Here is a 12,707-nt window from a genome sequence, read left to right as displayed (position 1 = left end):
TAACTGGGTGACAAAGGTGTGATTAACTGAGAAAAGACAGGATGTAAACTCTTTGAGAGAAGAGACTTTCGTCAATTTGAGTCACTACCGTATCCTCAATGTCTCAGACCATGTACCTGGCTCATACAAGAGACTAAGTAGATATGTTATAAAAGAATTAATAAAGAAAGAAAAGATTTGCAGAGAGACTAGAAGGAGAGTTCAGTTGTAGACACCCATGTATAAATACCTAATCAGTAATTTTAAAAAATCACTATTGATGAGAGTGTGAATTGTCACAATCTTTCTAGAGGGCAATTTGGCAATATGTATCAAAAGCCTTAAAAATGAGCATATTCTTTGTCTAAGTAATTCCGTGTCTAAGAATACATCTTTTAACACAATAGCCATGATTATACACGAAGAGTTACTTTAAGCTTGCTCATTGGAGTACGGTTTGTAGAACAATATACTAGATGTAATATAATCAATTCTTACTGCTTAAATAAAATATAGTATAACAAATGTAGCCAGAAAAAATATGATGCATATCTATATCTAACGATATGGAAGAATATCTATTATATACTTTAAGTGAAAAATTCAGATTACAAAAAGTAGATACCAGATAACCCAATTTTTTGTAATAAAAACATATACTACAAAATATTAACAGTAATTATGTGGTACAATTATGAGTAATTTTCATTATTTTCTTCCACTATTTCTCTTTTCTACAATGAATTTATATTACTTTTATAATAAAATAACAAGCACATCTGTTTTTAAAGAAATGTGCATCTCGAGTCCAGGAAGTAAGGTTTCAGATTCATTGTCAGCATGGTGCAGGTTGCAGCTGTAGAATGCTAGAAAGGAAGACTACCAAGACAGAACTCTGGGGAACACCAACATTTAAGGAATGAACAACAACAACAAAAAACCCCTAAAGGAATAATTGAAAGAAGTAGGGGAACTCTCAGGGAGAAAGTGGTGTCTGGGAAGTCCCTAAAAGCGAGATTTCAGGAAGAAGAGCCTGCTTAACCCCAGCAGATTGTCTGAGTAAGGAGAAGACTGACAGACTTGTGTTGAGGCAGGTGTTTGGAGGCCATGAAGAGAGGGGGAGATGAGTAAGTGGTGGCAGAAAGTATAGATGACTTTCACAACATTTGGCTACAAGAGGAGTAAGACTGCTCAGTGAATAGAAAGGCACATTGTGCGACGATAATCTGGTAAACCAGACTTTCTCCTGTGGGTGACATGCTTCCTGTCACATTTCTCTCTTTGATGGGAAGGCCAGATGATCTGGATGGAGGCTGTGCGCTGCATGATATACCTGTGCTCCCCGAAGCTCCGCAGCCTGCAGGAGCTGGAGGAGCGCCGGATGCACCTTTCTGACCTCGCCCCGCATGACACCACCAGGGATCTCATCCTGCTGAACCAGCAGCGGCTGGCTGAGATGGAGCTGTCCACCCAGCTGGAGAGGAAGAAGGAGGAGCTGCGGGTCCTCTCCAAGCACTTGGCCATAGAAAAGAAGAAAACAGAGACCTTGCTTTATGCCATGCTGCCTGAACATGTGGCCAACCAGCTGAAGGAAGGCAAAAAGGTGGCTGCAGGTAAGGCATTTCCTTTTCTTCACAGGGAATTCTGAGCGGGCAAAACTGTGCCTTTCTGGTTAGGGGCACAGGATCTGAAACCAGACAGACCTAAGTTTGAATTCTGGATCCATCACTTGTGAGCAACATGACCTTGGGCTAATTACTTAAGCTGCATATTTTCAGTTTTCTTCTCTTTACATTGAGAATAATAATAAAAAAAAATATATGAGTGAAATATGGATTGAATAAAAATACCTATCAACTGCACCAATATATATAACATTCTCTAAGAATTTGAAGCTATATCCTAAGACTGGCCTCTTTGCTCTGTGACCATGAATAGGATTCTTCACTATGACTGGAAATGATATAACTACACATTTAATTATGGGGTGCTTCTAGGGACCATTCTGGGAGAGCAAGCTATTTCTGGAAGGAAAGATGCCATGTTTACTCTGAACTCACTTTCTATTTGTAATGGCCAGGTGTTTATTCACCAGACATGCAAGGTGAACCTACCCAGTGCCAGGGTGTTGCCCTATGTCCTGGGGACTCAACAGAGTTCACAGTTTTGCAGGTTTGAGAGATATACACAGAATAAATGAATGAGGATGGGTGTGGGGACAGCTAGGAAACTAGTATGCATTAAGGAGCAATTATTGTGCCAAGATCTGTGTTAGATATTTTACATATGCTATTTTATTTAATTTTCTGAACATTTCTATGAGGAAGGTGTTATTTATCTATACTGTACAGCTGAGCAAACTTACGTTCACTCTAGCTTATGAGTAAAAGAGCTGAAAACCAATAATAAGTCCACTTAACTAAAAAATTCATACTCTTTCCACCACCATAAGGAGCTGTAGAAACACAGATGACAGAGGAATTAATAATAAATAGATGTCAGAAAAGAGAGGGACGGGCAGGGTGGGGTTGTGAAGGCTAATGTAAGATGTGTGGCACTTGAGTTGGGCCGCGAGGCTGAATATCAGCAAGAAATGTTAAAAAAAAAAAAAAAAAAAAAAAAAAAGGAAAAGCATTTCAGGAGAATGAGATAGCAAGAGCAAAGGTAAGTAATACAAAAATAAAAACTGCAGGGTATTATCCTTAGAACATGAGAGTACCTGGCAAAGTGATGCCGTATGAGGTTGGGCAGATAGGATGAGGTGCAGGTGACATAGTGATGAATCTGGATCACCATGGAAAAGGAAATCGTCTTATATTTTAGATGTGGGAATTCACTGAACTTTTCTTATAATGGAAGTGACATGATTAGCTTTGTAAACATGATTTTGGCTGCGGTCACCTATGGAATATGAGGTGAGAAGAGAAGAGGGTTGGGTATTGGACCTTAAGGGACATCTATTATTTAAGAAGAAAAAAAAGCCAAAGAAATATGTAAAACAAGAAGATGAGAAAAGTAGGAAGACTATGAAGAGAGAATGGTAGGCCAGAAGCCAAAAGGAAGAGAAGATTACATGAATAGGAGATTATTAAGAGACGTATAAAAAACACAGAAGGTGCCCAGCTCTGTTCAAGGAAATATCCATTTAGTTATTCAACAAATATTTATTGAGCATTCATTATGTGCCAGACCCTGCTCTAGGTAACAGCAGAGGTCAAAACAATCTCTCACCTAATGGAGCTTATGTTCCAATGGGGGAGATAGGCAATAACCAAATAAACAATCTCAACAATTTGAGGCAGAGGAATTGGGGTGACAAACAAATCATCTGGATGCGATATGGAATTAGCAAGAATGGAAGCAGCAAGATGAGTTGAGGACATGTTGAGGATATGTACCTTCTCTGTTGTACTTTATGCTGGCCAGTCTCTGTCATCCAGACTCAGCCTCCTGTAGTCAACCTCTGCCTCAGCCCACTTGCCAGTGGCTTCTCTAAGCCAGAGCCCACCCAACCCATTTCTGTCATTCCACCTGGCATAACTTTTGAATATTTAGTTACTCTTCTGTCTCCTTCTCTAGACTGGGAGCTCCTTAGGAGCAGGGTCTGTGGTTGTGTCATGTTATATGATTTTTCCAGCATGACAACTAGCTCATAGCAGGCACTCAATAAATGTCAGTTGGGCGAATGGTGAATGGTGAATGGTGAATGGCATCTGGCTCCTTTCCCCCAAGGCACAGTCGGATTTGGTTCCCAAGGGGCTCTTGAATTCAGAATTCATAGAATTATTATTCTATATCCTTGGCTATCACTGACACCTGGTTTCTGTTACAGGAGAATTTAAAACCTGCACAATCCTTTTTAGTGATGTGGTGACATTTACTAACATCTGTGCTGCCTGCGAACCTATCCAAATAGTGAATATGCTAAATTCAATGTACTCCAAGTTTGACAGATTAACCAGTGTCCATGAGGTCTACAAAGTAAGTATGTGTACTGTGGGGTGTGTGTCACAGTGTGCTCAGGCACACGGGTATTCAGTATAGGCCTTTCTCCCCTCGCTGTTCTGGGTTTGGTATAGATGGGAGTGGGGTGAGGAGGAAGAGCTAAAAGGGAATTGGAGGTATTTCAGGAATTTTAGTTTTCTAGGGATGCTTCATAATACCTAGTACTAAGATTCCTTTGAAGGCACACTGTTTTCCCAGAGAGTAGTTCCCCTATTCCTTAAATTCAGCAGCAACTCTAATTCAAATAATACATATCTAACGTACAACATCATACACCTATCCCAGGAGCTTCATCTTCTCTGGGATTTGTTTCCACCAAAAGCAGAAAGGCCTTTTGACTCTCTCTTGGTTGTTTTCTGAGTCATTTTCTTCTTGCCTCCTTCCTCACACTCCTCATACCCCTAGCAAATAATCACCAGTTTTAATATGATCCTTCCAAGAACATACAGAAAATGACAAAATATCTCATGATGTGTTTAGTGCATTGAGGAAAACCTTTGAATATCCCTTTTTCACCCCCCTCACAGGTGGAAACAATAGGAGATGCTTATATGGTGGTAGGGGGTGTACCGGTGCCTATCGGAAGTCATGCACAAAGAGTGGCTAATTTTGCCTTGGGGATGAAAATTTCTGCAAAAGAAGTGATGAATCCTGTTACTGGAGAGCCCATTCAGGTAGAGAGCAACTGAGTGTTTTACTTAATACCAACCATCTCACACACAGAAAGTAGAATTCTGTTTGTCTGCTCAGATCACCCCTGGTTATGTTACAGCAATTAACATGGGTGATTTTCCCAACTCTTTCCTTCTCTCATATATGTTAGTAAGTGAAGAGATAGTAGTCAGGATATTATTGTTCCAACTTCTCTCGAATTTCAGAAGAGGGTTTGAAGTTCAAGGTTTTCACATGATTCCCTGCAAACGTCTTTGTCCGTAACTTAGCGTAGTGTTGAGCGTGTCTCCTCATTTACTTTGCAGGGTTCACTCCATCTTGGAAGCTAGTTCATTTATAATTCCTGCTTTTTGTTCAAGCATTTCAACAAGTGGTCAGGTTTACTAAATAGCCAACTTTTCCTGCTTAGGGAAATTGTGTATCCAACTTGCTGTCTGACAGGTTCAGAACTCAGGCTGAGGTGTGAAACTGCCTCTAGCCAGCAGGCCAGACACTATGGTGCCATAAGATATTCAGAATAGCTTTCCTTCCACCACGTGGCCATTAGCGAGACATCTGCTCTCATTTCTCACAGGAAGTTTGTTCACTCTATAAAAGTTGGACAATTTTGGAGATGAAAAGTAAAGGTCCCCTTCTGTCTGCTCGGCAGATCTTAACTGCCCTGAGATGGTTTAGAGCAGTGTGTCTGCCTTTTAAAATCTAATCGCTTCCCTGCTGCTGTCAGTTAGATCTTCAAAATAAATAAATAAAGCCAATTATAAGATGGAATATGACTTTTTGGACTATAATCCCTATGCAAGAGATTCTAAAAATGTGCTTCACTCACCTTCACCACAATAATTTAGAAGGTGAGAAATACTGCAGATTCTGGTTATTGTGTCCAATGCAGTCTTCAGAGTAAAAGTTGGCTTTAGGTAATCATAAGAACAACATGTCCACAATATTTGGCCTGTTGTGTACCCCCTGATACATCTGTTGAATAAAATCTCCAATGTAAGAAATTAAAAAAAAAATCAAGATGGGAGGTAATGAGGGAGTAGAGATAAAAAGGTCAGATAAGAGATTAGTGTTTCAGTTAAAGGACTAATGTAAGCTACTGAAGAAAAATAATTGAAAATATACTGTTGTGTAAATAGAGGGAGAGAGAGAGACTGCGTGTGTGTGTGTGTGTGTGAGAGAGAGAGAGAGAGAGAGAAAGAGGCATAGCAACAGAAATATAAATAATACTACATCTCTAAGAATGAAATTAAACAATGAATTCCTGGAAACTCTCGTGGTGGATTTATTAAGAAGAAAATAGGAAAAGATGTTATCGATTCTAAGATAAGAGTAGGGACATAGTTAGAAACATCATTAAATATCCTCCAGAAACGGCATGTCACGTCACATGAGTTTCCTTAAGGAAGCAAGGTATAGGACCGAAAACATTTTTTCTCTTAAGAGAGTTGTTTTGTATTTTAAAGTCAGTATTTTTTTGAGATTCTCTGTTATTTTACTTATATCACCTTTAATATACATTTACTGAGGTCCTACTATGCATAGGACAGTATTACTAGGTGTTTTGAAGGATTCAGAGAAGTATATGATAAGCTCCAATTCCTAGAGAAATTTATAATCTCATTTCAGGAGAAAATCTAGCATAGAAAAGACAAGTAAATCTGATTAGAATACAGAAGGCTGCCAGAGACTTCTGTTCCCATACTAGAATTTTTTTTTAAAATGCCCACCAGAGAGAAAAGAAATATAAATGAAATAAATTCCAGAAAGTGACAAGCCTTACAAGGAGAAGACACCCATCATTACATTCATCCCTTAGTAGAGCAGCAGGAGAAGTAATCCACTAGAGTCAAAGGCAAGGAGAAACAAGTCTAAATTTTAGTGAACTTTCAATGGCCATATTGGAGCTGGAATGATAAGTTAGAATCCCAAAGATTCTGTCTTTGCTAAATCCTAGCCACAGAGGCTATTCCCATCTACCAACTATTTCCCACAGTCCTTCATCATGTACATGGGTTATTCAGCCAAAGGCTAGGGATAAGGGAGGAGAGTTGAGAGAGATCCCAGTCCCTGAGGTATAGAGAACCTTCTCCAAATGCAAGACAGTGGCCCATGGAAGGGTGATGTTAGAGTAGAAGAACTAAGAGAAATCTCTCTGAGGTACTCGACTTTCACTTGGTACAATACAATGACCCTTTGAAGTTTGGGGATAGAGAGAAATCTCCCAAGGTACAGAGAACCAAGGGGGGACTGAAGAGTAAAGAGACTCCCAAAAATATCACTGTTGCTCTATAAAGCAGAAAGAGATCTCCCATAATTCAGAAAGCTGGTGGTGTGGCGATAAAGCCTAAGAAGTTTTTCAGAACTTCCTGGTGCTCAGATTCCCTGCTGGAAAAAAAATTCTGATCCGGTCTTTATAATAATATTTAAAATCAGTGCTACATAGAATCTAGCAGTATCCCTGGAAAAAGCCAGACCCAACTCAAATATAGATTTGTTCAGTTTCCACTGTAGCATCTGACAGAAGAAGAGAAATGAACTTTCCTGAGGGGTAAACATCATCTACTTCAGTCACCACTGTACTTTCACACACAACATGGAACACACAATTAAGTAATTTAAAATATGAGATGCAAGAGGAAAAAAAATGGTGGTGTGGTGTGTAGCCGAGAGGAAATAGCCAATAGAAGCAGGTCCAGAGATGGCGTAGATGTTGGAGTTAAAATAACTGTGATAAATATATTAAAAAATCTACTGGAAAAAGGGAACAAGTTTGAACAAATGGGAAATACACATACACTATATCTCTGTCTACTCTATTATCTATCTATCTATCTATCTAATCATCTATCATCTGTCTATCATTTATCCATTATCTGTTGCTCTATCAATTTATTTATATATCCCGTAGAAATGAAAACTATTATGTGATAAATAAGAAATAAAGAATGCATTTTATGGGTTTAAAAGAGACTAGAAGCAATATAGAAAAGGATCACAGATTTTGACCACAGAACAAGAGAAATTATCCAAACTGAAACACAAAAAAGAAAACAGGGGAGAAAAAATGAAAAAGAGAATCATATATAGGACAATATCAAAAGACTACCATCTATGGAACTAGAGTCCTAGAAAGAATATAAAGTAAGCATGACTCAGTAAAAATATTTGAAGAGAAATGGTTGAAAATTTTCAACATTGCTGAAGGATGTTAACGCACAAATCTAAGAGCTTAGCAAACTAAAACAGGATGAGTACAAGTATACAATATATAGTCAAATATATCAAAAGCCCTATTCAGTGCAATAAGGCATGAAAAACAAATATAAGACATAAAGACTGGAAAGAGAGAAGTAAAATGATCATTATTCACAGACCAAATAATATCAGACCTAGTAAGTGAGTTTACTAAGGTCATAGGACACAGGGACAATGCACAAAAATTAAATTTTTATATACTAAGGACAAAAAATTGGAAAATGAAATAAAAACAAACTTCAAATTTAGTCTCATATCTTAGAAAATAGCAAAATCGAAGGACTTACACTAATTTCAAGACTTATTCTAAAGCTACAGTAATAAAAACAGGGTAGAACTGGCAGAAGAATTGACGAATAAATCATTGGGGCAGTACTGAAGTATCCAGAAATATAAATTATACATATTCAAGGCCAACTAACTTTTTAAAGTAAATTTTTAATTTTTCAATTACAGTTGATATATAATATTATATGTTTCAGGTGTACAACAGTGTGATTAGACATTTACACAATTTACAATGTGATCACCTTGATAAGCCTAGTACCCATCTGGTTTCATACATAGTTTTTACAATAATATTGACTATATTTCCCATGCTGTACCTTACATTCCCATGACTGCTTTTATAACTGGCAGTTTGCACATATTAATTCTTTCCCCTTTTTTACCTATCCTCCAAACCCTCTTCCATCTGGCAACCATCAAAATGTTCTCTGTGTCTATGAATTTGTTTCCGTTCCATTTGTTTGTTTGTTTATTAGTTTTCCTTCACAAGCTTAGGGAAGTTTTCCATCATTATTTCTTCCAATAGGTTTTCAATTCCTTCCTCTTTCTTTTCTCCTTCTGGTACCCCCATGATGTGAATGTCGGTACGTTTGATGTAGTCCCTGAGACCTCTTAACCTATTTTCGTTTGGGAGGGTATTTTTTTTTCTTGTTGATGTTTCTGCTATCTTATCTTCCAAATTACTGATTCGATCCTCTGCTTCATCTAATCTAGTATTGATTCTCTCTGATGTATTCTTCATTTCAGTCATTATATTCTTCATTTCTGACTGGTTCTTTTTTGTTTTCTACCTCCATCTTTATATTTCTTATCTTTTTGTTGAAGTTCTCACTGAGATCATTGAGCATGAACTCTGCATCTGGTAGATTACTTGTCTTCATTTTGTTTAGTTATTTTTCTGGAGCTTTGTTCTGATCTTTTGATTGGGACGTGTTTCTTTGTCTCCTCATTTTGGCTGCCTCCCTGTGTTTGTTTCTACATGTTAAGTAGAGCTGCTGTGTCTCCTGGTCTTGATAGAGTGGCCTTATGTAGTAGGTGTCCTGTGGGGCTCAGAGGCCCATTTTTCTTGGTCACTTGAGCCAGGTGCTCCAGGTGTGTTCCTTGAGGGGAAGTTGTGTCTGCCCTCCTGTTGTAATTGAGCCTTGATTGCTGCTGTTGGCACATCAGTGGGAGGGATTGACCAATGGGCTGATTGGTTGTGAGGAATGGCAGTGACTACAGTGGAGGAGCTATTGTGCAGGCGTCAATACCTCACAGAGCAGTACTGACTTTAGCCGGGCTCTAGTGCCTGCCAAGTCTGCCCTTTGGATGTGTCATTTTTGGAGGTGGTTCAGGTGGTGCTCTGGTATGGTCATCACCTAATATGTTGGTTCTGGGACCTCTTGAGAGAGGCTCTCATGCAGGCCCATGTCAGCTGTAGCCTGTGTCCTGCCCAGGGCCACTTGGTATGAACTACAAAGTAATCTACATACAGATGGTTGCCCTTTGTACTGGGCTTGCAGGTGTCTGGGAGAGGCTAAACTGAGATCTGAGGCCAGCTGATGTTTCTGTCAGCACTTCTGTCTGGGAGAAAGCTGCCCCTCCAGCCCTTGTCCTGAAGCCAGACAATTAAATTCTTCTCCGTATTTTCCCCCGGTACCTTTTGAGCTGCTGCTGCAGTGCTGGAGGTCACAGTGAGTGAGTCTGTCTGTGTGCAGGCTCTTTAAGAGGATGCCTGGTACTCCAGCATTCCTCTGTCTCACTCAGTCGCAATCTCCTCTGGTTTTCACAGCCAGTAATTATGGGGACTTCTCTTTCTAGCACTGGAACTCTGGGCTGGTGTACCTGGTATGGGGCTGTGACCCCTCACTCCTTAGTGGGGACCTCCGCAGTCAAGATAACCCTCCCAATTTTTAACTACTACATGTGGCTTCTTCTTTATATCCTTAGTTAGAGTACTTCTGTTCAGCTAGACTTCAGACAGTTCTCACTGATGGTTGTTCTCTAGTTTAGTTGTAATTTTGAGGTGGTCATGAAAGGAGGCAAGTACAGCATTTACCTATTATGCCATCTTGGCCCAACTAATTTTGACCAATACAGCAAATCAATTCAGTGTGGGAAGGAGCCTCATTTTGAGAAATGGTTCTGCTACAATTGAATTTCCATATGGAAAGAAAAATATACCTCTATCCTACCTCACTCCATATATGAAAATTAATAGGTATCACAGACCTAACATAAATGTTAGAATTATAAAGCTTCTTGAAAGGAAATATAGGAGAATAGTTTCATGACTTTGGGTAAGCAATGATTTCTTGATAGGACACAAAATGTATTAACAGTGAAAGGGAAAAAAAAGAGATAAACTTTATTGTTATGGGCAAATTGTGTCTGCCCCCCTCCCTGAAATTCACAGGTTGATGCTTATAACCTCAGAATGTGGCTATATTTTGAGATAAGGCCTTTAAAGGAGTGGATAATTAAAATGAGGCTGTTAGGGTGGGCTGTAATCCAATCTAACTGGTGCCCTTATTAGAAGAGGAGATTTGGATACACGAAGAGATACCAGAGATGCACACATGCACACGCGCGCACACACACACACAGAAAGACCATGTCAGGATACAGCAAGAAGGTGACCATCTGCAAGCCAAGAAGAGAGGCCACAGAAGAAACCAAACTTTCCAACACCTTGATCTTGGACTTCCAACCTCCAGAACTGTGAGAAAGTAAATATCTGTTGTTTAAGCCACTCAGTTTGTGGTATTTTGCTATGGCAGTCCTAGCGAACAAATACATTCTTCAAATATTTAAATTTCTGCTTATTAAAGAAAATGAACCCACAGAATGGGAAAGATATTTGTAATACATATACATTATATACATATATATACACACAGACATATATATCTTCTATATGTTAGTAATAAAAGATAACTCCATTTTTTTATTTTTTATTTTTATTTATTTTTAATTTTATTTTAATTAGTTTCAGGTATACAATACATTAGTTAGACATCTATATAGTTCATAAAACTATTCCCCCAATTGCTTCCTCCCTCCTCTGTCCCTCCACCCAGCCAATGCTAACTGCATTCCCTGTGTCGTGCTCCCCATCCCCATGACCATCCATCAGCTACTAATTTGTACTTCTTTAACCTTCACCCCATTCTCCCAGCCCCCCAAACTCCTCTCCCCTCTGTCTGTCAACAAATTGTCCACTACATTTGTGAGTCTGTTTTTGATTGCTTTGTTCTCTTTATTCCTTAGATTCCACAAATAAGTGAAATCATATAGTATTTATCTTTCTCTGTCTGACTTAAATACCTTCTAGGTCCATCAAAGCAATATCTTTTTCCATCCTCTTTCTTTTAGTCTGTGTGTGCGTCTTTTAATTTGAAGTGAGTCTCTTATAGGCAACATGTAGAGGTCTTGTTTTCCTTTCCATTCATCCACTCTATCTTTTGGTTGGAGCACTTAATTCTTTTCCATTTAAGGTACTTACTGATAGGAATGTAGTTGTTACCATTCTTTATTCCTGTTTTTGATACATGTTTTTTCTTCTTAAAGAAGTCCCTCCAACATTTCCTGTAATACTGGCTTGGTATTGATGAATTCCTTTAGCTTATTTTTGTCTGGGAAGCTCTTTATTGGTCTTTCGACTCTAAATTATATCTTTACTGGATAAAGTATTCTTGGTTGTAGATCCTGGGTTTTCATCATGTCAAATATTTTATGCCAAGCCCTTCTGTCCTGCATAGTTTCTTTTGAGAAATCAGCTGACAGTCATATGGGTGCTCCCTTATAAATAACTATCTGTTTTTCTCTTGCTGCTTTTAATTTTCTTTCTTTGTATTTAACCTTTGGCATTTTAATTATGATGTATCTTGATGTGGGCCTCTTTGGATCCCTGATTTTTGGATTTCTCTGAGCTTCCTGGGGTTTATGTCCATTTCCTTTACCAGGTTAGGAAACTTTCCCATCATTATTTCTTCAAACAGCTGCTGTTCAATATCTTGATTTTCTTCAATTACGCTGATCAGACAGATATTTGGACCCTTAATAGTGTCCCATATGCTCCTTAAAATATTATTATAGTCTTGGCATCTTATCTCTTGCCATTCTAATTGCATGTCCTTGGCTTTTCCATTCTCAAGATAGGGCATTTGATTCTTTTCTTCATTCACTTTGTTTATTCCTTTGTTGATTCCATTTAATATACTTCTCATCTCAGATAATGTGTTCTTCATTTTTGACTGGTTCCCTTTTATAATTTCCATTTTAATTTTTATGTTTTTCATCTCTTTGTTGAAGTTCTCACTGAATTTACTTTCCAAAAGTTCATTGAGCATCTTTATAACCAGTGTTTCGAACTCTGCATTTGTTAGATTACTTGACTCCATTATATCTGCATCTCTGTTCCGTTCTCTCATATGGTTTCTGCTTCTTTGTCTTCCCATTTTGGCTGCCTTCCCATGTCTGTTTCTAGGTACTAAGCAAAGCTCCTGTCTCCTGGTCTTATTAGTGCG

At 38.5% G+C, this 12,707-nt stretch overlaps 1 protein-coding gene across 1 annotated transcript in view; it reads left to right on the top strand.

Moving 5' to 3' along the window:
- LOC120583871 (guanylate cyclase soluble subunit beta-2-like) overlaps positions 1-12,707 on the top strand; it is a 78,040-nt gene that overhangs the window by 48,181 nt on the left and 17,152 nt on the right. Inside the window, exons 10-12 of the mRNA XM_039839404.1 lie at positions 1,272-1,592; positions 3,812-3,960; positions 4,512-4,658. Coding sequence (XP_039695338.1) covers positions 1,272-1,592; positions 3,812-3,960; positions 4,512-4,658 — 617 coding nt within the window. The remainder of the gene's footprint in view (positions 1-1,271; positions 1,593-3,811; positions 3,961-4,511; positions 4,659-12,707) is intronic.

This window comes from Pteropus medius, unplaced genomic scaffold (assembly GCF_902729225.1).
Source record: "Pteropus medius unplaced genomic scaffold, Ma_sr-lr_union100, whole genome shotgun sequence".
NCBI lineage: Eukaryota > Metazoa > Chordata > Mammalia > Chiroptera > Pteropodidae > Pteropus > Pteropus medius.
Note: the sequence above shows the minus strand (reverse complement) of the source record. Positions and strands in the feature narration are given on the sequence as shown.